At 35.6% G+C, this 25,056-nt stretch overlaps 1 protein-coding gene across 1 annotated transcript; it reads left to right on the top strand.

Annotated features, from left to right (window-relative positions):
* Positions 1-18,227: 18,227 nt before the first annotated feature.
* On the top strand, positions 18,228-19,664 carry LOC128031208 (GSK-3-binding protein-like). Its single transcript, XM_052619478.1, has one exon. The coding sequence runs from the start codon at positions 18,427-18,429 to the stop codon at positions 18,868-18,870; it is 444 nt and encodes a 147-aa protein (XP_052475438.1). The 5' UTR covers positions 18,228-18,426; the 3' UTR covers positions 18,871-19,664.
* The last annotated feature ends 5,392 nt before the right edge of the window (positions 19,665-25,056 follow it).

The raw sequence follows: 25,056 nt of genomic DNA, 5'->3' as shown, positions 1-25,056 counted from the left end.
AAGCTTATTTATTCAGCATTTTAGAAATGTTGTGGTCCAAGGCCACACATGCCTTTTTATGAATCTGAAGATAGGTTTATCTCAAAAACAGATTTGCTTCTTATTTCATCTCATCTCGATCTAGGAAAAATTACTTTAAAAAAAAAGACTTGTGATTTCCCTTCTGGTCAGTCTTCATTGCAATATTGCCAAACAAACAAGAGAGTCTGTACAGATGAAAAGTGTAAAGCCTTCTTTATGCTTATTGATTTCTTTTGATCTTTTATTTGATCTATTTACTTTTCATGGCCTCTTTTTATGTTTTCTTTATTAATTTTTTTGTGGGTCTGGTGTGGGCCTGAGAGGAGGGGGTGTGTGGTTTTGTTTGTTTGCATGCATCTGTCTAGGACAGTAATGAGCGCCTCATATGAATAATTATTTTTAATCAATAGTTTTGCTTCATTTATATCATATGATTTTTTGATTAAAAAAAGTAATAATAAATAAAAAATAAAACTAAACAATGAAGCAGTCCTCTGTATTATGTACACTGATGTTGTCTCTGATGTAAATGCGTGTATATTGGTATTGGCTCAAAAATGTGTGTAATACAGTCTCTGGTACAGTCTGTGAAAAGAGGACAATAAAGAATGAATCTGAATCTGAATTTGTGCTCTCCATTTAACCCATCCAAGTGCATGCACACACACACACACAGCAGTGAGTAGTGAACACACACCCAGATCAGTGTGAATTTTACATGTGAATCCCCATGTTAATAAACTTTAAAGACTTCAAAACGTTCAATTTTATAACTGACAAACTTCTAAAAACAAATTGTGTTATGTGAGCATCCCATGAACACTAGTCCTGCTCTTCACACATGCGCTAACCTTGCTTGTCTTTATTCAGACAGGAAAAACTGAAAAAATCTGTCCAGGAACGGCATCATGGGCCACTTAGTGGATATCCACTTTCCGTGAGACAGATCCCCAAGTGGTTTTGCCCCAACACACACACTTTATTATTACTGCAGCTATCATCCTCCAGATTCGCCTCATTTCTCTTCAAACTCTTAACTTGAAGGAAATCCCAGACTGCTTTGCTGGGCCCACCCCAAGCGGCAGTACTGGACTGAAGGAGCTTAGAGAGGCAGAGAGGATTTCAACACATGCACACACACTGTATCCCCTGCAGCCGTGAAGTGGCATCTCCCCACTCTGGGGATAATCTGCGGGAGAGATGCTAAATCAGCTTCCCTTCCATTGCCTCAGGACCACAGATCCTCTTGTGATGTCTATGCCTTAAACCGTGTTCATAAAGCACAATCACTGGGCTGGCACTGGAAGTCACGAAACATACGGGCATTAGGACAGCAGGCCGTTTTCAGAGTTCTCAGGTTCTTAAGACCAGTCATGTGATGCTAATACCAGTCAGTAGTCATGCTTCTGAACTTTAAACAGTTTTAGCAGCATTAATGCTCCATATTTCTGGAGCACTCACTCACTCACTCACTCACTCAGAACTGCTTCATCAAATTTGATCACTTTTCACCAATCTGTTTGGCAAATCCCACATAAAAGTTCAAAACATCCTGTTTTGACACAACCTCATCACTTATCAGATTGAAATCAAAACATTATTCCTCTAAAAGCATGAAAATCTGTGTCCTTTTTCACTAGTTTCACCCTGAGATTTTTCACTTAGTACAAATAGCATATTCTTTTTAGTTGCACTTTAAAGTGAATTGCGCCTATTCCTCTTTGTACTATGTGCTATTTAGATGCAAGTTAAAATTTACAACACTCAAAAACACTTAGTAAAAATAGACGCTGCCAAAATCTTTCACAAAAACATTAAACAATGTAACACCATTTAAATGAGTACATTTTAAGTGAATGAAACAGGCTTTTCAAAAAGGAGGGAAACTCACAATCTACCTCTTCTTCCTGTGAACTTTGACCCTGGAAGAACTCTTCCGCTACTTTTTATATTGTCAGAATACAAGTCTAAAATTCCAATCCTAAAATACATAATGAAAAAAAAATAAAAAAATAAAAAAAACTTTATAGATATTTAAATCATATTCATGTGAACACTGTCAAATTTTGGGGAATAGGTTTAATACCCCTAGAGTAAGTTTGATCTGACTTCTTGCTGAGTCTGTAAATGTGTGTGAAACAGGTTTAAAGGGGTATTCAGATGAGTGTAGGTTTACAGTTCAGTTCACTGTAATATTGCATGTTTTTTATGTGTAACCATTGTTGTGCAGTATAGTGATCAACTGAATTGTTAATGAATTGATTATGGTTTGATTGAATGTCCAAAAAAATTGATTTTTCGCCTCTTCTCATACATACAGTAAACAGCTGTCCTGCATGTGTGTGTGTGTCAGTAGGGAGCTGTAATAGACGCATACGAACAAACGATGTGTCAAACTCTGGACTTTTAAAAATACTTGAGTGACTGAGATCTGGCCAGCGAGCAGCTGTTCGCCCCATTTAGACACCACATCCGTCCCACCTTAACGATTAAATATAACACATCTGCAGTGCCACTGAAAACTGCAGCCTCATCTAGTGATGAAGCTGATCCTCAGCACCAGTCACCCGAGGTGAGGAGTGATATTCCGCTCTATAGACACTTACCAAGGCAGCAGGTGCCACGTACATCACCAATTTGGACCTTAGAGCTTTAGAGGTTGATTCTGATGTGGGAGATAATGGGTGAATCTAACTTTAGCCTGGGATTGAAAGCCTTGGCGGTGTGTTTCACCTTGGTGCATGGACATAATGAGGGGAGTGGGGAGAGAAGCAGGGGAGAGATGAACTCCAATTCTCTAATGGCATCTACTGAGAGAGAGAGAGAGGGGGGCAGATGTGTTTTCAGCAATGCTATAAAAAAAATTGCAGTTGTATACATAGGTTAAAAAAAAAGAAAAGAAAGACAATTCTAAAAGCAGCAGAGGTGCATAAGGAGCAGCGGTCTTAGATTGCTATGGCTGCCAGTATGTGGCCAGCTTTAAAAATGTGACCTTGCATGATAAGTTGACAAAGGAAACTGAGGGCCCCCACACACACACACACACACACACAGCCTTTCAGTATTCATTATTCATGTGACCTCCTTCATTTTGGGCTTTCTATACACATTTTAAACACCACCGGATCTCATTTGGATGTTGGCAGTTGGTGAGGTAACATCTCTCAGAGCTGCATCTTTAATATTGTTTACTGTTTTGTTTAGTTATCCATCTCTCCACATTCTTCTCTCCCTCATGCCTCCAGTCCGTTTCGTTTGAGGGGCTGAAGGCTGACGAGGCCTCTGGCGACACACGGCAGATCCAGTGCAAGCTGCTAATCATGGATTCTCTTCTCTGATCTCAGATGATGTACAGATAACACATAGGGTGCCCTTCAAAACATTATGAAACGAGCTAGTTATAATTTTTTCGAAAACAATTTTATTTTGTATACAACCTGCATCTTTCTTACCATTCAAAAAAAAATTGGATTTGGTAAAATGTTTTGGTAATAAGTCTCTAATCATTTATTTGATCAAATATAGAGTAAAACCAGTATTGTTGTGAAATAAATTTACAATTTAAAATAATTATTTTCTATTTTTTCAAGAGTCCAAAGAGTTCAAAGAACAGCATTTGTTTCCATTAAGATATGCTTTTCTCACCATGGTTATCATAGTTTAAACTCTTCAAATCTTTTTTTCTTCCTTTCTCTTTTTTATTTTACTTATTTGTTTTATAATACTATATTGTGGTTTTGGAGTTGTTATTATTCCATTGTCTTGAGTCTTTATGTAAAATGTGTCTCTGTGCATATTTGGGCTAAGTCTAAATTGCATTTAAATAATTTCGACCAACATGTGGTATTTTAATAAACAGTACTGTTTCCATAACTACTTTTTTTTTACAGCAATAAATAAGCAAAATAACAATAAAATAATCTGCAAATCACTAGCAGATCATTTATATTTTAAGGAAATACAGTTTCTCATGTGGAAATATTAGATAATGTTGTTATATTAATAGCATCGGTCATTTTAATGCTTTATGAACTAGGTCTCCTCTAAGTTAATAAATTCTAAATATTTTAAGGATTGTTGGGAGCCATTCCGGATGAACACAGGCTGTTAAACTTGCAGTCTGTAGTGCAAAAATCTGATGAAATAGAACAGTAATGATTTCACTATAATTCCTCTGCCCTAAAGATTTTGCCATCAGTCTGACGAATCTGAGAGCAGAAATGAGGTGGGCCGCACTGACTATGCAGGACTGATCAAAGACAATGTGTTGTTTTGAAAAAGCCAGAACAGAAGGAGACGCAGCACAAAGGAGGAAGAGAAAGTGTGGTGGAGGAGACGGGAAAAAGAAAAGGAAAGTTTTAATAATGCAGTCTCGATCCTTGAGTCCAATTAAGTATAAAATAGTAATTCTCTGCTCCCTTTGCTGTGGGGTGGCGCAAATGAAAATGGACCCAAGCTAAAACGGTAAGTACAGCTTTTCTATTGATTTTCCATGACAGTTCCTAGTTATTTGGCTTAGGAAAGCCACTGCAGTAACTTTATGTGCATCTTAAGTGTTTTTACCAGCTGGTTTTAAGAATCAGTTCTTGATTTTGAAAGAATAGTAAAGTTCAGACTGCTATGAAACATCCTGTCAAACTCAATGTGGAATAAAAAAACTCAGCTATCAGTTTTCACTGCCTAAATGTTGGCTTATAGTTCTTCAGACGACTTCACTTAGAATATTTAATGCATGAAAGAATCTTAGGTTTAATCAATTTAATTCAAATTGACAAGACTTTCATCAGTTGACTTTGAATCACTGATTCTAAATGATTTATTAATTCAGTTACTTTCAAACCGATTCAGTTCAGTTTGATTCAGTGCGATGTTAATCTGTTCAATGCAATTCTTTTGAGTTGTAGTTTTCACGTAGTTCAATTCAGCTCTTTTCAATACAATTGAATTGTGACTTATAGTTTATTGTGGTTAGTTAAATGTAGTTAGTTTAATTAGTTTAGTTTGATCTCCAGTCTGTCAAATACAGAAATAAATAAATATATATATATATATTTCAAGTAATTCAAGTGTTTTGTTAATTATATTGTTATTGTAATTTTTATACAAACATACAACAAATCAGTCTCACAAAATCTATAAAACAAATAGTAAGCTATGCATAAAAAACAAGCAACATGCACCAAATATAGAAATATACATCTTAAACAACAACAACATCAAAAATGTTTTTATTGTTTTTAATTTTAGTTAACCCTGATCCAATTCGGTTCAGTTTAATTCATGTTTAGTTTAGTTTAGTTTAGTTATGGTGGTGAACAAAGTAAACCAAACACAATCCCTTACAAATGCATGTCTATAAGGATTCATAATGACTTGAAGGAAAGCACGCATGCAGGCTTTATGATTCAGCTCTTTGTAGCATTAAAGTCAAACAAAGGTGAATTCTCACTCTCACTCTCAGCAGTACCCATCAATGATGTCATTCTTCGCCGGGCACATTTAATTTTAGGGCCCAACCGCGGCACTGTGCCAATTTCTAATCATCATGAGCAGAGAACAGAAGAGTGAGTTAGAGAGAAAGCATGCAGTTTGTGGTGGATCAGCATTCAGCTTGAGTCGTCCGATGCACCGCGTCGCCCTTCTGCTGGCAGTGACAGATCTTCTGCAGCTCGTGAGGGCCTGGTTCATTTTGCCCTGCTTGTTTTCCATGCACTCCAGCCTCATTGTTTCTGAACCCTGACAGAAGTGACCAGTACAGAATATACATTTTCACAGTCTATTGGCCTGCTGGAAACACACAGGGACTCTCTCTGCTGAGGAGATAAATGAGAATGAACAGAAGAAGAAAAAGGATGAAAACAGAGCAGGAGATAATAGACAAGGATGATGACTTGTGTCAGAGCTAAAGTTCACCATCAGAGGGAGGTAAGTATGCAAGAATAAAAGCATAATCAAGGTTCTTATCACAACTGATTAAGCACAAAACTATTTTGAAACTGTAAAACTGTGCTAATGAGCTGAGAGGACAGAAAAGAAACACTTTGATGGCAAAGGTCTGCCCTCAATAGGTATTTTAATAGGTGAAAATATTCTTCACTCATTATGGATGCACAAATTCTCAGTCTATTTCCATTTTGCACAAACCAATGCAACTAAAACGGTCAGTAACAACTTTTCTATTGAGAAGAACACTTTTTTCTGGTTAAGGTGCACTCACACTCACAGCAATTAGAGAGATGGAGGTCACAAAGCCACTGTACTATTTGTTGCTACGGTAAAACTTACTTGACTGCTGTATGGGTATCTGTTTAGTGAGGTTATAACGATTAAAAAAATCAAAGGGGTAAAATAAAAAATTTATCAAATGGAATAATAAAAATTTCTAGTTTCATTCATATATTAACATTCCTTTATGATACTAAAGTATATTACTGTTATATTATTAAACAGGACAACTGTTTTCAATTAATTATTTATAATAAGAAATATTGCTTTGGCAGCAAATATATTAAAATATGAGAATAATCATGTGACACTAAAGACTGAAGTATTGACTGCTAAATATTAATCTTTGGCATCAGAGGCATAAATAAATTCATCACTTGCACTTTCACAAACTGCTTCAGGACAGTAAAGACTCCGGAAACTCTCCCCACCTCTCTCTCTCTCTCTCTCTCTCTCTCTCTCTCTCTCTGTCCACTGCAGGGCGCTGTGCCTCTGTAAACCTTAAAAATGTTGATTGTTATGATGTGATGTGCAAAGTCTGATAATACCAAATGCAAATTCACTAGTTCTAAAAGAACAGAATTCCTTGACATAGGAATAACATGGTGTGTGTGTGTGTGTGTGTGTGTGTGTGTGTGTGTGTGTGTGTGTGTGTGTGTGTGTGTGTGTGTGTGTGTGTGTGTTTGTTTGTGTGTGTGTGTGTGTATTTTTGTTCTTGCTTTGCCTTAGACAAGGCGAATGGTGTGGCCAGTGTGAAGTGTAACAGAAAAGTGTAATTACTGGTACAGAGATAAAGGGGGATTGAAATATAAAATAGACTTTTACAAGGATGAAGATAACTGATCAGGCTCAGACTGGATCTCTGTCTCCCCCTGTGTGTCCAAAAACAGTACTGCTGCTTACAAAAAGGCAATATCATAGTATGGAATCAGATGAAAATATCAACGTTACTTTAATATAATCCATGGTATTTTAATAATACACCAAAATCACCCATCCTATAATTTACAAGATTTGCAGTGTCTGTATTTGCAACCAATTGCACATTTAACAATAGCCATATTTATTCCCCACCTTTATATCTGTCCTGTGAGCCACTGCAGTGATTTGTACACTTTATTTTAAGATGCTAAAAATATAGAGGTGTGTACCCTGAACGGTCTGTGTCATTGTCTCTGACACTTAAGTCAATCACCTCATCCGTATTTGACCATCTCTCTACCTGACCTTCGCTTGCTATAATCAGAAGCCAGTGGCAGCATGCAGTCGGTTCACCTTGGCAAACGCTGTGATTCCTGACCTCTGCTGGATGGATTGCCCTCCCATTCTGTTATACAAGCATAACTCACTGGGCATGTTTGGTTACAAGCCTGTCAGGGGCCAGTGGAAATCGGGGTCAGATGTTGCCATACTGATATCTCTTCTGGAAGAGCTGGATAGATCGTTGTCATTTGTTAATTCATGTACTGTAGAACAGTGTTTCTCAATTGGTGGGTCACAAGCCAATAATGGGTTGCAGGTTTGTTGATGGGATTGTTGACAACACTGAAAAAACAATGCTACATGAAAATGACAACATGTATAATTATATTAATGCATATACAGGACAGCAAAATAAACTCATAAAGCTGTAAAAATTAGGAGGAAATGCTTCCGTTATCTGTTATATGTTGTTGACGTCAAAAGTTGTGCATCCAGTCAAATTCCACAGTGTTATTCATCTTTCAATTGGAAGAATCCATATTCAAATGTACATTTAAATTTCAATGAGAATGGTAATGATAATTATATATATATATCTATTATATATATATATAGAACTGATCTGTTCAGATTACTGATTGTGCTGATTAAAGCTGCTTGTTTTGTGGCGGTGGCAGAGACGAGGCAGGTTATTTATGTTTGTGTGAAGCAGCACCTAAGAATTCACTCGCCAGAGACAGCACTGTAAACAACAGCAGTCAGATACAAGGCCTGCAATATCACACACACTTACAGACAGTCAAGCAAGACTTTAAACAACACATAAATCACTGGAAAATTAGAATACATCCTTCTTATGTTTAGAGAAAGTGGGTACATTCCGAAAAAGTTAGTGGAGGTCAAGAAAGACCTGTTTTGCATGTTTAAGATTATTTATTTCAGGATTAATATTAACAGGTTACAGTTTTAACACTGACCATGCAAACAGGTCGCACTCTGATCTTGTTGAATATACTAGACATTTATATAAGCCTTTATGAGTCAACAAAAATAATGGTGGGAAATAACACCTATCGTTTAAAAAATTATTTGTGTCAGGTTTGCTTGATGCAAAATTCTAGCTAAAAATGAGCTAAATGCTATATATATATATATATATATATTATTACTATGAAAAAAAAAGTCAAATATGATATGATTTTATGATTTTAATGGACTGTATGCAAATAATCCACTTCATAGCTGTTATTTTAGTATTGTTAACATAGTATTAATATTTTAGCTTTTATTTATATATTTTTCATTTTAATTTTAGATTAATATTTAGAAATTTTGTAATGTGCTTTTGTAGTTTTTTTATTTCTATTTAGCTGTCATTTATATAAATATATTTTATTTTATATAGTCAGTTTTAGTCATTTTAGTATGTCAACTTAAATTTATATCAGTTAGTAGCAAATGGTAATGTTTTTACATTTTTAAGTTTTAGATTTTATTTCAATTACTGAAAATTATTTTTAATACTTTCAGTTCTACTTCTGTCCTCTATGTTCAAAAGTTTCATTGTTTTACAAAGACAAATCACTGTTTTTCCGAGTGAATTGTGAATTGATTAGAACCATTTTTATGACCAATTCCTTCAAAGTAACTGAAAAAAATAAATAATAATTAATGATTCAGGAATCTCTATGAAGAAACTTTAACATCCATGGAACCTTCCCACAAAAGGTTCTTTAAAAAATTATAAACTGTTCTTCACACTAAGAAAAACCTTATTGTTCCACATATGTAAAATGCAACTGTGTCACATAAAACATGACAACAACAGCAATCCACTAGAGAGACAACTGTTCTGTACTTTAGTGACCTCATCTCAGTAAAGTGATACGGAGCAGCTCAGAAAATATAAATAACTTTCTGTAGAATATTTATAGCTTCACATAGTCAATTCTATAGATACCGTTAAGCTTATATGGCTCTGGGCTTGCATCATTCAATTGAGCCTACATAAAAAGGGCATGCTTTGAGACTGACACAGAAATGGTCTGCCCACGAAGATCACATCTTCATGTAGTATTTTGTTCTTGCTGTGAAAAGAGCAAATCAATCAATGTTTTAACATTAAAAAAAGAAAGAACATTCAGAATGAAATACCGTATTTTTCGGACTATAAGTCGCACATAAATATAAGTCGCATCAGTCCAAAAATACGTCATGACGAGGAAAAAAACATATATAAGTCGCACTGGCCTATAAGTCACATTTATTTAGAAACAAGAACCAAGAGAAAACATCACCGTCTACAACCGCGAGAGGGCGCTCTATGCTGCTCAGTATAAGCTTAAGGAGAACTGAGCAGCATAGAGCGCCCTCTCGCGGCTGTGGACGGTAAAGTTTTCTCTTGGTTCATTTCTCCCGGTTCATGTTAAATTAATTTTGATAAATAAGTCGCACCTGATTATAAGTCACAAGACCACCCAAACTATGAAAAAAGTGCGACTTATAGTCTGGAAAATACGGTATATATATATAAATTGCCATCTAGTGGCCACATGCTTTTTTTGTTGAATATTTTATTCAGCATTTACTGTTGTATACATATATGCATATGGTGAATATTATTAATCTTAAAACCCAAATAATTGATTATAAAGATTACAGCTCTATGAGGGTGTTCATTTTTACCAGTCATATAAACACATCATCTGATCACAGGCATGGAAAATCAGAGTCGATTAAAGTGCTCCATCTCTTTAAAAGTGAAGTGTATTGAACAGCGCTTCTGAGACAACGAGTTATGCATTTTTCTAAAAGTTTTAGACTTTAAGTGATTTTATTATCATCTTTTAATTATAAATAAGTTAGCTATTACAATATTTTTTAGCTTTTCATTGTATGTGTGTGTGTGTGTGTAATAAAATACATATAATAAAAAAGAATAAAATGTATAAAATATATAATAAATATAAATAAGTGATTAATAAATAATATATTTTATTATTAAATAATTATTGAATTCTAAGATCATTTGATTTGTATATTTGTTTTATGTTCTAGCTATTTTTGTGTGTGTAAACAATGTATATATTTACAAATAATTCAATAAATAATTATTAAGTAAAATATTAAAAATATTTACACTGTTTTTAAATACAATTTTATTTATTTTCATGTATGTATAATTATGTAAATATGTGTATATTTATATTCATGTACACATCATTTAGCATAAAAATGAACAAAATGTATATATTTATTTGCATATATATAATTAAATAATTAATAAATAGTTACTTATCAATATTTAGATTTTATATTTTTTATCTATTCATATGTACATACAGTTTATTTTTATCATACAGAAATTATTAACCTACACACACACATTTTAATTGTATAAACTGATTTGCACATTGTTTCATCGTGATTTATGATCACCACGAGATGGCGCTAGAGAGAGCGGTTATTGCGCGCTACTAAATGGTCCAAAGAGACAAAACCAAAACACATCCAAACACGTAACATTCTTTACAAGGAGTGGCTGCCCCATACATTTCCTTTACCCAGTGTTTCCAAGTAACCTGTTACTACACGACCTGTATCATTTTACAGAGCATAAACATAAAGTTAACTAGGACTTTGCGTTAACAATGTGGAACAGCATTGGCATTCATGAACATAACATTGGCTATAGTGTAAGACTGACCAATGCAGTTTCTTTGAAATCATATAACTTTACTTTAATATAAGTATACAAGCTATGCTGAGACTAGTCTGAAAAAATCAGTTTCAACATACCAGACAACAAAGCGAAAGTGTTTAATGGTTGCTCTTCTGCATTACAACCCACAACTTCTTAAATAAACACACACACACACATGCTTACACATGTCATGAGAGGAACAGGTGTGTTGTACGTGAGATATGTGCACGTCTTAAGTTAGGAAGAAGACCCCTCTGCTGCTCACCTCATTCATTACTATCTATGTTTTGCTTACTCTGTACTGAGGTCAGTGAGAGAGTAAAAGGGAACAACATCATCCGATGCATGTCCTGCCCTTCTAGGGCCACTTTTTTGACATCATGAGGGATATACTGTACTTTATGGATGAATTAAAAACTGTCATGTCACTCGCTCTCTGTTTAATGAAATTACATTTCAGATAATTACTCATGATGGATCAGAGCCATAATTAAACTGATGCATAAAAAAATGTTGGGATCAAAAGATGTTCAACTTTAGACGTCTTCAGTCTTCAGATTTTAAATGTGAAATAGGCTATATTCTGTCAAATGGCTCTTAAGGGGCTGTTCAAACAACACAGATGTGATTGACTGTTGATGGCGCCTCATAGCTGCGTTTCACGCATGACACCATGTTCTAAAAATGCAGTGTCAAGTTAAAAGAAGTTCTAAAAGAACTTTTAAATAATGTGTCCCGACATTTTTTTATTTAATGCAGGAATGTGTTTTGTATGAAAGCTTCTGAGGCATAAAGCCATATCCCAGGTAAAAATAAAATTGGTTTCCAGGACTTTATGGGAACGTTCTCTTTCTCCCCCCCAAACAAATGGGAACCATGCAGGAACGTTAGGGGCATGTTCTGTGTTTGCTGAGATAATAATCTTGTCACACAAACATAAAACGAAGGGGGTGTTTACACAATGCTGTTTCCAGCTCAAAACTGCAGTTTTTGATGCATTTCGGCCATTGGTTTACATGACATTGGTGTTTTGGGGGCCTGAAAACTCAAACTTTTGAAAACAAGTTGAAAAGGGCACGTTTTTGAAAGCAGTATCGATATTGTCTCAGTGTAAACTACAAAAACACAAATAAGTGATAACGTTGATGTGCATAGTGTTTCTTTACAAAGTGACATCGGCAAACTGGCCTGGCAAACAGCATTTTAGTCATTTTTGCAGAGCCATTTGAAACAAGGATCATTTTCACAATGTTGTCACCTATATGCATAACCTTCCAAAAATCATTATTAGTCATTATTCACTGAAAATCTTTCCCTTCGCTGTACTTAAAATTTCATGGCTTGAAGTGCCAACTGAATTTAAGGCTCAAATCCTAAATCCCACTTCAACTGTATGGAAAACAAAAGCTTGGCAATCTCCTTGTGTGTTCTTTGGAAGAAGAAAAACATCATAAAACATTTCATAAAGCAGACTCTAATCTAACAGCTGTTTGTCTGTTGTACAAGCGTTTCTTAGAACAGTCCTCATATTTCCACACTGACCACTCCATTGGTAATTGTGCTACTCCACAGTCCAGGTCATTTGGGACTTGCTTCACGTTGTGATTGTTCTGGCATGAGCTCTGCTGTGTGAGAGGGGTTTATGCTTGAGACGTACGTGCGTCAGGCTCCAGTGAACCGGTGCTGACCACAGCACTTCCCTGCGTTTTCAGCCACCGAATGGAAATCCAGAGAAAGTCAAAAAGCAGAGGGAGGGGAGTGCGCCGTTGTAAACACAGTCATTAGAGCTCGTTTGTTGGCTCCAGCCCAAGAGCCGAGGGCAGTCAGTGCAGCGCTCAAACACGTGCTCCCGCTGTACACAAACACGGCCTCTATCAACAGGGGAGGGCCGCTGATTCTAGGAAACCAAAACTGACTGAGAAAAAAACGCAACCTTCACCAAAACTAACATGTGCCAAGGAAAAATTCCTTGGGCGAGATGTTTTAGCGCCTCTTTAATGTTTAGCAGGCTGAACAGCCACTCATGCTTTTTTGAGCACTTATTTTGAGCAATATGCTGGATCATATATCACACACTCATACTATCTACCAGGCAGTCATGTTTATTTCTAGACTATGATAATGTCAGGAACGACATAAACACTTGTTTGTTAAGAGGCATCTTCGAGCAACGTGTTTTTACTTACTGTGTTTATACCAAAGTATACAAAAGTATACAAAATATACAAAATTCTGATATTTCGTTATAGCTTATAGCGTTATATACATGCATTAACATTACCGTATTTGACAGTTTTGGGTCATGTAAGCACCTTATATAGCCCAAATGCTTAATTGCAAAAATATCTTATGGACAGTGTTGGGAAGGTTACTCTGTTACACTGTCACCGTTACTCTCCAACACTGCTGTTGTGCTGCATAGTATGTTTGTGGAACAGCAATACTTTCAAAAGAAAAGCGTTTATTTGAAATAAAAATCTTTTGTAACATTGTAAATGTCTTGACTTAGCCTTTAATAATGATTTCATAAGACACTGACTAATAAAAGTATTCATTTCTAAAAAATAAAAAGTCTACCTTCGAACGATGGTGTAAACTGATTGTTGTCTCACTATGTATTTCAAGTAATAAACTGATATGATCAGGAAAAGTGTAGAGCATGCAGCTCTCAGCCTTCTGGTACTGTCCCCGCTGTAATCTCAAACTCTGATCAGGATGAGCCTCTCTAAAGTTAGACCGTATGAGATTTACTATTGTCCCTTGAGCAGAAGAGCCCAACCCCCAACTGAGTCCAGTCAGCAGCTGTAACTGTGCTGAGTACATGAGTACACTCGTCTGAGGAGGTCAACAACAGGCAGCTACACTAACATTCCTTTCAGGAGGAGTTTTCTGGTACAAATCTAATTGAGTGCTTTGTCGAAAGTTAGTATTGTTTGCGTTTATTCAGACACCATTTATCCACCCCCACATTTCACACCAGTATAATGAATCAGGCAATTGCAACCTGACAGAGGAACATTATTGGCATCTGTGGCTCCATGAAGAAACTTTAGCATCCACAGAAACTTTCCAGAACTTTTACAGCGAAAAAGGGTTCTTCAGATTATTAAAATATTCTTCACACTAGAAGACGGTTCCTGTACTGAAAGGTTCTTTTGGGAACCAAAAATAAAAAATGAAATAAAATAAAAAAACCACCAGTTTCGGAACCTTTATTTTTAAGTGTAGATATGGCACACAGAACAAAGTTCTTTATTCACATCTATGGTTCTATTAAGAACTTTTGTCCTTAAATGCAATAACAAATTTGTTATTTTAAAAAGATTCTGCAGTAGCTCTTCTATGGCTCTGCTGTTAAAAAAAAAAAAAAAAAAAAACCTGTAAAATAATTTTGAGCCCTGCACTTCAATGTTTTTCATGTAAGCTAGTCAGATAATAATAAACATGTTGCCCATTTAAAAATAAGCTATAAACATGCACCCATTTATTTCTGTATTGAGATGTTTGTAAGACTAAAGCTGGTCTTTAAACAGGAAGATGAAACAAATAAGGAATAAAGCTTCTCTCTTGTAGCTATAAAGGATTATCTCATTTGTTACTTTTCCCTGATTTATTGTATGCTTCCATTTTAAACAAAGCTAAAAAAAAACAAAAAACACTTAGAAATCCCACAACCCACAACACAGTCTAAAACCAGATCCCTTAAATACTTGAAACAGACACAGTTCTTCCTTCCTCATCATTGATCTGTATTAAGTTTTTCTGTTTATTAGCCTCGCCTTCGACAAATAACCCATGCTCCCCACCCATATAAACTTCAAGGACTGAGTGTTCTTCCTGTTCTTTCCTTCTGAGAAATTAAGCTAGCTAAGATAGTCCAAAAGAGACAGAAGAAGTTTTACAACTTTCATGATAGCATTGCAGGTGTATGAGATTACAGACCATTATAATCTCCATTCATATCAAACCTTTTATGTAGACTTACATGTAGAGTTCAGGGGTTTTGATACCAAGTTCCTCCAAATATTACGATCCCCTTGAGGGACTCCTCCTTAGAATAAAAAGCAGCTATATTTTTATTCATAAAGATCCATTTTCACTGCATACAAAAATAGTGATTATATGCTAAATTAATCATTTGCTTTAATACTGCTGAAGCCTAAACAAATCATCTGAAAATATTGACTTTTTATTAGGTGAAACATTTTTATACCCACTATTAAAATGTAAAATCCAAGCTGTATTTTCACAGTAAATATATATTGATCACAGTAAAAAATTATACATAATATTCTATTGAATCAGAGAAGAGATCTTTTGTAGTTGCTTGCTCATATATATATATATATATAATAGCCACATAACTAGATCACTAGATTAACAAATTAGCAATACATTCAGATTCTTATAAATGCGGAAACACATTTTTCAAGAATAAACATGATTTGATATGACATTCATGTCTGTGGCACATTAATATTTAAAGATCAATATATCAATATTTAAGATTAACGTTTAACCCTACCTACTAATAGTATCAATCATTCTGTGACTGAATGTTAGGCGTATGCTCAGACAACGTATTAAATATTTACTCATATCACGGTATACTAAAATGTCTGAATAAAAAAGAATGACCTCAACCTCTTTTATCTCAAAGACCACATGGCACATTGGTTTCTGCAGTGAGGTGATTTCTGAGAAACAAGTTCCCTGTGGGCATGCTGATGATTGAGACAGAGAACAACGGCACACCAGTAGCCTGTGTTGATACATCGACAAAGGCTCAGTCTGTTCTTCAGACTGTTCTCCTGCTGTGAAGTAAACAAGGAAAGCTGCTATGGTTGTTGGATAGTGCAATCTGTGCACATACAAAATCAAATGGTGAATCACAGCTTGCAGGAAGACATGCCTATATTTTAATTTACCATGAAGAGGATATAAGAAACATCATCTCATTTTTAGATGTAGAATAAAGAGTTTAAGATTAGTCCATCTGCCATAAGTGGTTCAACTGTAAGGTTATGAAGTGACTAGAATACTTTTTGTATGCGAATAAAACAAAAATAATGACTTTATTCAACAATTTGTCTCCTCTGTGTCTCTACACATCACCGTTGTGCCATTTTGGAGAATATCAGCTGAACGCAGGCAGCTTACGCTCTTCTGTGTCAGCCGCGCCACAATGATGCACTGTTTTCTTTCAGATCATAGCATGAATATATGTAGAAAACAGTGCATCATTGTGGCTCGGCTGACACAGAAGAGCGTAAACTGCCTGCGTTCAGCTGATATTCTCCAAAATGTGGTTACATAAAGTCTTTATTTTTGTTTTATTTGCTTACAAAAAGTATTCTTGTTGCTTCATAACGTTACGGTTGAACCACTGATGGCAGATGAACTATTCTGATGATGCTTTTCAAACTTTTTCTGTACCTTGACAGTGTTTTTCACTTGGCAGTCTACGGGACAGTCACAAGCCTCCTGGTTTTCATCCAAAATATCTTAAATTGTGTTCCGAAGATGAATCAAGCTTTATGGGTTTGAAATGGCATGGGGGTAATTGATTAATGACAACATTTTCATTTTGGGGTGAAGTATACATTTAATGACAGAATTTTAATTTTTGGGTGAACTATCCATTTAATTAAATGGTTTGGTGCCATATATGCAACCAAACATAGTAGTTGTGTTAAAATAATTCACAATCTGTTTCTAAGAACTCAGAGGCCTCTTCCTCTAAAAGAGGACGTGGTCAGACTGACGACTGTGAAACAGAACTGAAAGTACCAGAGTACATTTTAAGAAATACTAATTACATTGTGGCATAATGTTACAGGAAGAGTTCACTTCAGAATGATTTTTTCACTCATATGTGATTTGTGCATTTACAATAAACAGGTAGGCCTACTGATGTTTTCAAAGACACAAAGACATTTTAAAGTAGTCCATACGACTCTTGCACTGTATTTTGAATCAACCAGTTTTGTGAAATTAATTCACTGAAAACATCTAACTCAAAAGAATTATTTACTCAAAGCGAGCTGATGTCAAGAGTAACATAATACATAATAATAAAATAAATACATTTTGGCCTGTTTCTCACAAAAAAGCACATGACTTGGACCAAATGGTAAATGATGAAGAATTTTCATTTTGAGTCGAAGTATTCTTTTAATTTGTGAGGATGATTAAACAAACAAACTGCTACAGCTCGGCAAACAACTGTAATGAGTCACTGCTGCAAGTCTGAATAAATCCAGTTATTCAGAGGGATTTTTGACACAGTTCCATAGAGACAGATCACACATTTAATATTGGCAAGACTGCAAATATTATGCAAACACACCCATAGGACACATCAGTCATTACCTAATAGCTACACACATGCACATAGCTAGCTACAATATATATATATATATATATATATATATATATATATATATATATATATATATATATATATATATATATATATATATATATATATATATATATAAACACACACACACAGCGAGATGTCATAGATCTGCATACCTAGGAAAACAGGACCATGTTAACAATCACAACCTTTACTCCTTTTACAGCGTCCCTGCCTACATCTCCTAGTTCAATCTATTTGTCATGTTTATTTTATATCAGTGTGTATGATACAATTGTATTCTAATATTCCCTTGATTACTTCCCACAATAACTGCCTAACACGTGCCTCACAAAACAAACAGGTCCTTCTTTCCAAATATGGCTATGAAGTTATCAAGAAAGATACTGATTTGATAGCGAGTGTAATTCAGATTCTTAGTAAAGTTACATGAAGTAATGTCACATTCAGTTGCACCAGCATTTGGGTGCATTGAGTGCACACATGTGGCTGTCTACAACGTTTTTTTTTACAATCGAGAACTGTTATGTAATGCTACAATTGATAATACAGAGATCTGCAGACACGTATGGCGGTGCCAAGATAATTATAACCGCTAAGAATGATAAAGGGAGCAGACAAAGTAATATATGTAGCAGTTGATCCGTAAAACATCACTCTGCAACTTTCTGATAACAATATAACACATGCGTTTAGATTTTAAAACGACTGAGCATGCGCCCCTCTCGCTCTTAAATGGTACGTGCCGGATTCCGCGTCATCCATTGTTTACAAATCAACCCTTGAGCTGTTTCTGTTGAGCAGCGTGGCGGACTCCGACTAGACAGTCCCATCCGTTTGAATAAAAACAACCATCAGGGCTGGATATTTGTTATCTAAAGTTATATTGAAGATGCCTTGTCGAAAGGAGAACTATATCTTTTTGGAACAGTCGGTAACGGTGGATTCAAAGGAAGTAGACGCTCTCGTGTCGAAAATCGGCGAGGTGCTGCAGCTCCACAACAATAGCTCGAGCCAGAAGGCGATGTCACGTCTACACGGTAGCAACAACAACAACAACAACAGCAGCAGCGCGGCGGGCGGACAGCGGTGCATCCGTATCCGCAGCCGGAGTTTACGTTCCAGGCGGGCCAGTCCGTACAACCCACCCGGATCCAGCGATCAGGAATGGGACCATTTCAGATCCTCGTGGAACCGAAAGAAAATCGACGAGGACGATCCGCACCAACTCCTCCAGGAACTCATATTGTCGGGAAACCTGATCAAGGAAGCGGTCAGACGACTACAGTTTCCCTCGGAACCAACGGAGCACGACATCTCCAAATCTGTAGACTGACCTCACGAGCCCACAGATGCATGGACGTCCTCACGTTTTCAGAGCTCATTATTATACGTTGGTTTTTACAAACTTTGATATCGCACCCTTATGTTTTTTGTTTTTGTTTTATTGTATATTGCTGAGATGGAAACGTTTTGTATTTTGGACTCTTTAGCAATGTGACCCTACCTTGTTCTCTCATTTTTAAATATCAGTGTTCGGATTGAAATGCAAGTGTAATGCAAAAAGCTAGTGGTTTATAGCAATGCATTTTATTATAGTATTAACTGGCCTCTGGCTGGTTTGTCCTAGAATGGTGCATCGTGTTTTGGTTTGCTGGAGTTTAGCACTCTCAAGAACTGCTCAACTGTTTTGTTTACAATGTAGATGTGCTTGGGCTGCTGGCTTGCGGTCCTCGCCTAGATAAGGCAACGGGTCACACTTTTTGTTTACTCCTTTTAAACCTATGTTTGGATACAAAGATAATACTAATTTGGTTTCAAGCAGGTCCTGTGTGCACCTCATGAGGGCCCTTGTCTTCTGTCCCTTTGGTTTCCAAGCAAGGACAACACTCCTTAAAGAGAAACTGAGATCAAACTCTGTGTGTGGGTAAAAGTGTTAGACATGTGGGATGTGATCACAACACAATGACACTGTGGTGCTTTTTGATTCCAATATGGATTTTTAAAGTTTTTTTCTAATGATGTTTTGTGTTTTCATTTTCACTCTGTGTATGCTTCGAAACGAAGTGTTTTTAATAACTCTGATTGTTCAGAGAGTTTGGTGTCTAATAAACATGGTGTTTTTGCATACAGTGGATTCATACGTATGTTTCTATAACCAATTTTGGTTTGCATGCACATTTTTGTTGTTTGTACCAATTACGTGGATCACCAGCATTATTATGAGGCAGTACTTCAAAGATCAAACATCCAAAATTCTATGTTAAAACAAGTTTATGATATTAGTGACTTATTCTTATGTCACACATGGTACTTTACTGCACTCATAAAGAAAACATCAACGTAGATTGTCCAAAAATATGGCCACGTTATAATGATAAGTGAAAATACAAGCTGACTCACCACAGCTATGATACCTGAAGTGATAAATGTAGCCATGCTCTTTGAACACACTTTGTGATTTAAAGTTAATTAATGACTAGTAATGTGTATACATGCAAAAAAAAAAAAGTCCCACTTCCGTGTAGGCATATGCCCAATCGCCCAATAGATGGCAGCACAATGCAAGTCACAACTGCGCTGTAGGATCCGGGGGAAATCTGAGAGGGATAAATACTTATTTCACGAATAACTTACTGTAGTATTCCTCAATATTGCATGAATTGATTATGCTAATGTGGCTGACATGGCTTACTTGATTCTGATTGGTGGATCGCGACACTGAGCGGAACATATTTTTAATATATGTACTGATAGATTTCTATGCACAGTCTACTACATCCTACAATATATTGTAGGTAAAAATTGATATCCTGAATGAACTGTAAGTCGCTTTGGATATAAGCCTCTGCTAAATGCATACATTTATTATCTTAATTTAATTTTAATTTTATTTTATTGTTATTAATTTGAACTATGATGTAATTCCACCAACTTAATATATATGTACACACATAGGATATATGTATTTATAGAGAGAGCGACCCCCCCCCCCCCCCCCCTTTCTGGTTAATGCATCCCTGCCTCTGCTGAATTATTTTTATCCCCCATGGGGATAAACATCAACACCAGTCAACAGTCACGCTCTGAATCAAATGATTCGCGATTCGATTGAAACGCTTCGAAACAGTGAATCATTTTGTGGCTGATTCGAGTTTCAAACAGCTCTTCTGATATTGTGTTCTTTGGTCGCTTTGACTATATAATTTATTCGATGCTTGAATAACCGTGGAAATGAAATCATTAGCCTACAGCTAATTGTGCAAACTTGTTTTTAAAAGATCGGGCTCATACAATTCCCGTCGTATTAAAAACATTTCATGACACCCATTAACCCATATGGTACTTGCCTATAAAAAGACGGGTTTATAATGTTAGGCTACTTAGGGTACTACAGCCTTACCCTTACCTACCACCTATGGAGAGAGAAAAAGTTTTCAAAAGCATACCCCCACCATTTGCTTATATTTTAGGACGTTTAATTTATTTGTCATAGTACTTCTGCATATTATAGAGTTGGGAAGTATGCATTAAGCAAGTGTATTTCCGTTTTGCCAGTTTTCAACACAAGGTCACTGGCGCCATCTTGCAGTTTAAAAGGGTACTAAAGAAAACTTGTTAAAAATGGCCTGTGGGACTTCAGTGTAAATTTTTATGGTGAATATAAACATGTTGATAGCTCAGCGGTCAGTTCAAGCAAGCAAATGAAAACATTACTCAAAATAACAATGAGTCAGCTTAGAAAGAATATACACTAAAAATATGGAGGGCTCTTTTTGGTTCCACAAAGAACCTTTCAGTGAACTGTTATTAAAATAATAACTTTTTCTTATTAGTGTGAAGAACATTTTAATAATCTGAATACATACATATATTTATAAATAAAAATAAATGAGTAGTTATTTATTTATTTAGTTCCTTGTATAGTTCATTGGATGTTAAATGTTTATCATGGAATCATATATGCCAATGAAGAACCTTCATCAAAAAGTAAAATAAAGAACTACGGTATATGCTAAACTAGCCCACTAACTTGAATTGTAGATGAATATATTATTTGCTATTTTAATATACGTTGATGATATCTTAAGATTTGTTGAGTGTGTTATTGTCCTGGTATTTTGGCAATTTTATTTATTGACTCCCAAATCTTTTGATATTCTTCATATTCTGTCAGGACCTTATTTTGCAGGAGTAACAGAAATGAACTTTAACAATAGGTTTAAATTGATTTTTACCTATTATAGGCCATTTTCTAACCTATTTAAATATATGCATCATCTTATGTGTCAATTTCTTAAACTTAAATTCTAATAAGACACTAGGGCTGTTACCAATCAAAAATCAGTATCAACAAAATTTGTGTTTGCAGTGCAGAGTTGGGGTGTGAGGTGGTGAGTCATTGACTCGTTCAACCAATTCACAGACTGCTTCATGTAAAATAAATTATCTGGGATGAACCGTGATTATTGCCGACATTAGGTTATTACATTAACAGACTCGATAACAGAAATTTAATGAATAAAGCTGTTTCAGCATAAAAAAACACTGGATATTTTGTGCTGATAATCCTGTCATAAAATCAATAAAAGTGGATCTGGCCAATTCAATCAAAATTACGTGTTTACGTGTGATTTTTTTAATTCTGATTTTGTTAGTCGGATTAGTAGTGACAAAGGCAGTGATTTACCGCCACCTACTGGCGCTTTTAGTTTCATTTTTGAAAAACAATTTAATTTATTGAAATAATTTAGTAGCCTACTTCTGTATTAAAATCTTTATATTTAAACATTAAACTCACCCTCGTTAAACAGTCTGTAAATATACATAAATGTCACTTTTGTGTTCTTCTGTACCACCTCTGCAGTGCAAAGTTGATACTGATTTAATTTGATTGGTAACCTAGTAGTTATGCTTCCTGTGCTGCATTTCCCAAAATGGTTTATGTTCAGCGTAGGCGGAAATGCAGCTCTAATTGTGTCGTATTCTAATTCCGTTTATTTGTTTCATTTAAGTTTTTTAAAAGGTTGATAATATAAATTTATGAATTTGACATAAAAATGACATTTAATAAGGTTAGAAAAAATGCCATTACAAAGGCGCCCCTGTGAGTCAAATCAACTCATAATGGGAAGTTTCTTTTTCAATGTCCTATTTTTTTTTTTTTTAGGAGCACAAGTGCTTATTCTCCTTTTTTTATTATTAAACACAAAGTTTCATTCATGATGCTTACATTATCACATGTGCAGATTCCTACACAATGTATGAATTACATCGGTGATTATCTCCAAGCAGAGATTCTGTTGAATGAATGAGTTTGTGCCCCAAATAAATAATGGATGTTGTTCGTTGACCTGTAATGTGATCTGTAATCGCAAGATAGACAGGAAAACATTGAAATTAACAAATGGAAAGATGAAATGTGTAATGTTATTCTAAATTATAAAGGTTTTTATTATTAAATACGGAAAAGTCATCTAAATTGACCCAAACCCCTCCAGGCAGAGTTCCCCAAATTAATTTTGGTCATTTCCACCACTGTATAAAAGTAATTAGGGGACATTTTTGCCCCAATATCTTGAATTTAGGGGGAATCCTGAATGTATTTTAACAGACTAAATCAGAACGTGAAAGCATTAACTAAATGTGCGTGCACAGTACTAGTAGTCTAACCTACATCACAGTGTACGCATGAACTTTTTTCCAATGCATTTTTACTCTGCTTCAGTCTAGAGACCCTAGACTCTTCAGAAGCTGCTTTTTAACTTTTCACAAGGCACCAGCTGTCTTTGTCTGAGTGCATCCTCAAAGTCACACGGGAACGGCACAGTTCTCACCTCACATCCCCAGCCACCAGAGGCTTCTGCTGTTCCTTCACATGTCACCAACACCCAAGGCTCAAAAAATTATACGTAAGCCTTACATAAGAGCATTTTTTTCCCCTCATGTCTGTCCTACATTCTGACCTACATCACAAAGTGACGATGATGTATTAAGGGTTTCAAGATTCAAACCAAGAGAGTGTTACTGATTTTCTTGCTTTGAAGGCAAGGATGATCCACACCAAGGGATATTTCACTTTTGAGATCATGTGGTGTGTCTCTTCATTTCTCATGATGTGTTATGCAACTGGACATCTGACTTAAGTTGGCCAAATGGAACATGCAATGTTTTTTAACTGATTGCTATGCAGTTGCTATAGGGGTTTCTCTATATAGTTGCCAGGTTGTTCTTTGTGGTTGCTAGGCTAGTACAAGACAAGTCTACTGCCAATTTATAAAATGACTTGGATTCCTCCTTCAATGTTTATATTTTTTGTTTTGTATAGAGACGGACTATCAGTTTTTTTCAGTTCAGCCAGTTGGTGCCAGCAAATGAGTGACTTTTCTTTATATGTGAGTCATTGAATCATTTATTTAACCAATTCATTGAAAAACACATTCAGCAACAAAACACCACAAAGTTTCCATTAACCAACACAAAAATAAGGTCCAGTTCACACAGAACCCATTTTTGCATTCCACTGCTGCTTTTTGTTTTTCTATATAAACATGCGTGCGGCGTCCCGCTTTTGCATAATGTCTTTTGTACACATTTATGGGAGGAACAGAGACAGTTTTCACTCCATATTGAAATGCCCATGCATGTCACATTTTAAAGACACAATGTCAAGTTAAAATAAGGTTATTTGTCTCGCAATTTTAAACTCGCAATTTTAAACTCAATACATTTTTTTCTGTACAAATGACCACTAAGTCACAAAATCAGTCTAAATTACATCTGCACCTACCAGACAAAAAAATTGATATTTTGAATACTAAGTGGAAGATGCTGATTTCAAAGAAAACCACACACAGACCCAGACGCGCACAGTCTGTTTTTGTCTAATTAGTGCCCATTGTGTGGCATCATTCTCTCTGATCAGATACCCGCTGGTTCACAGAGCCACTTCAGGGCACACCTGTGAGCAGTTGGAACATGAACAAACAACACCGAAGACTAATGTGTAGCTAAAAGCTGAGATAATTAACCTCATCATCAGGGTCCACCTGGGAAAAGAACAACCATGAGAGTGGCCTGCGACCGCAAAAGCAGCTGTGAATGAATGCAGCTAAAGGGGTGCATTAATATTTGATTGAAATGGTTATCATCTCTGGGCCCCAATCCAAACACACATGCAGCACTTCAGCTTTAGATAACACTTTAGAGATTGTTTTTATTTATTTATTTCACAGTGTCCTTTTTACCAGGGTCTTCTAATGACAGCACTGTGAGCGGAATAAAAGCAAATGGCACATCTTGAATTCATTTAAAAGTACATGGATGTGTCCCTTCTATGCATATTTTAAACAACACTTACAAAAAAAGTACCACAGTGTTATTAATGTATTTTGAACATAGTATTTTGGAAATATACCAATCATTATATTTTAATATAAATGCGATAATTATTTAATATACAGTGTTCACAAAAAGTTTTGTCAGGAAGTGTCTTGAAATTACATTTATATGTTACTAACAT

The sequence above is a fragment of the Carassius gibelio genome, chromosome A16 (genome assembly GCF_023724105.1).
Source record: "Carassius gibelio isolate Cgi1373 ecotype wild population from Czech Republic chromosome A16, carGib1.2-hapl.c, whole genome shotgun sequence".
In the NCBI taxonomy this organism is placed as follows: domain Eukaryota; kingdom Metazoa; phylum Chordata; class Actinopteri; order Cypriniformes; family Cyprinidae; genus Carassius; species Carassius gibelio.
The sequence above is the reverse complement of the archived record's forward strand: the minus strand, read 5'-3'. Positions and strand labels throughout refer to the sequence as shown.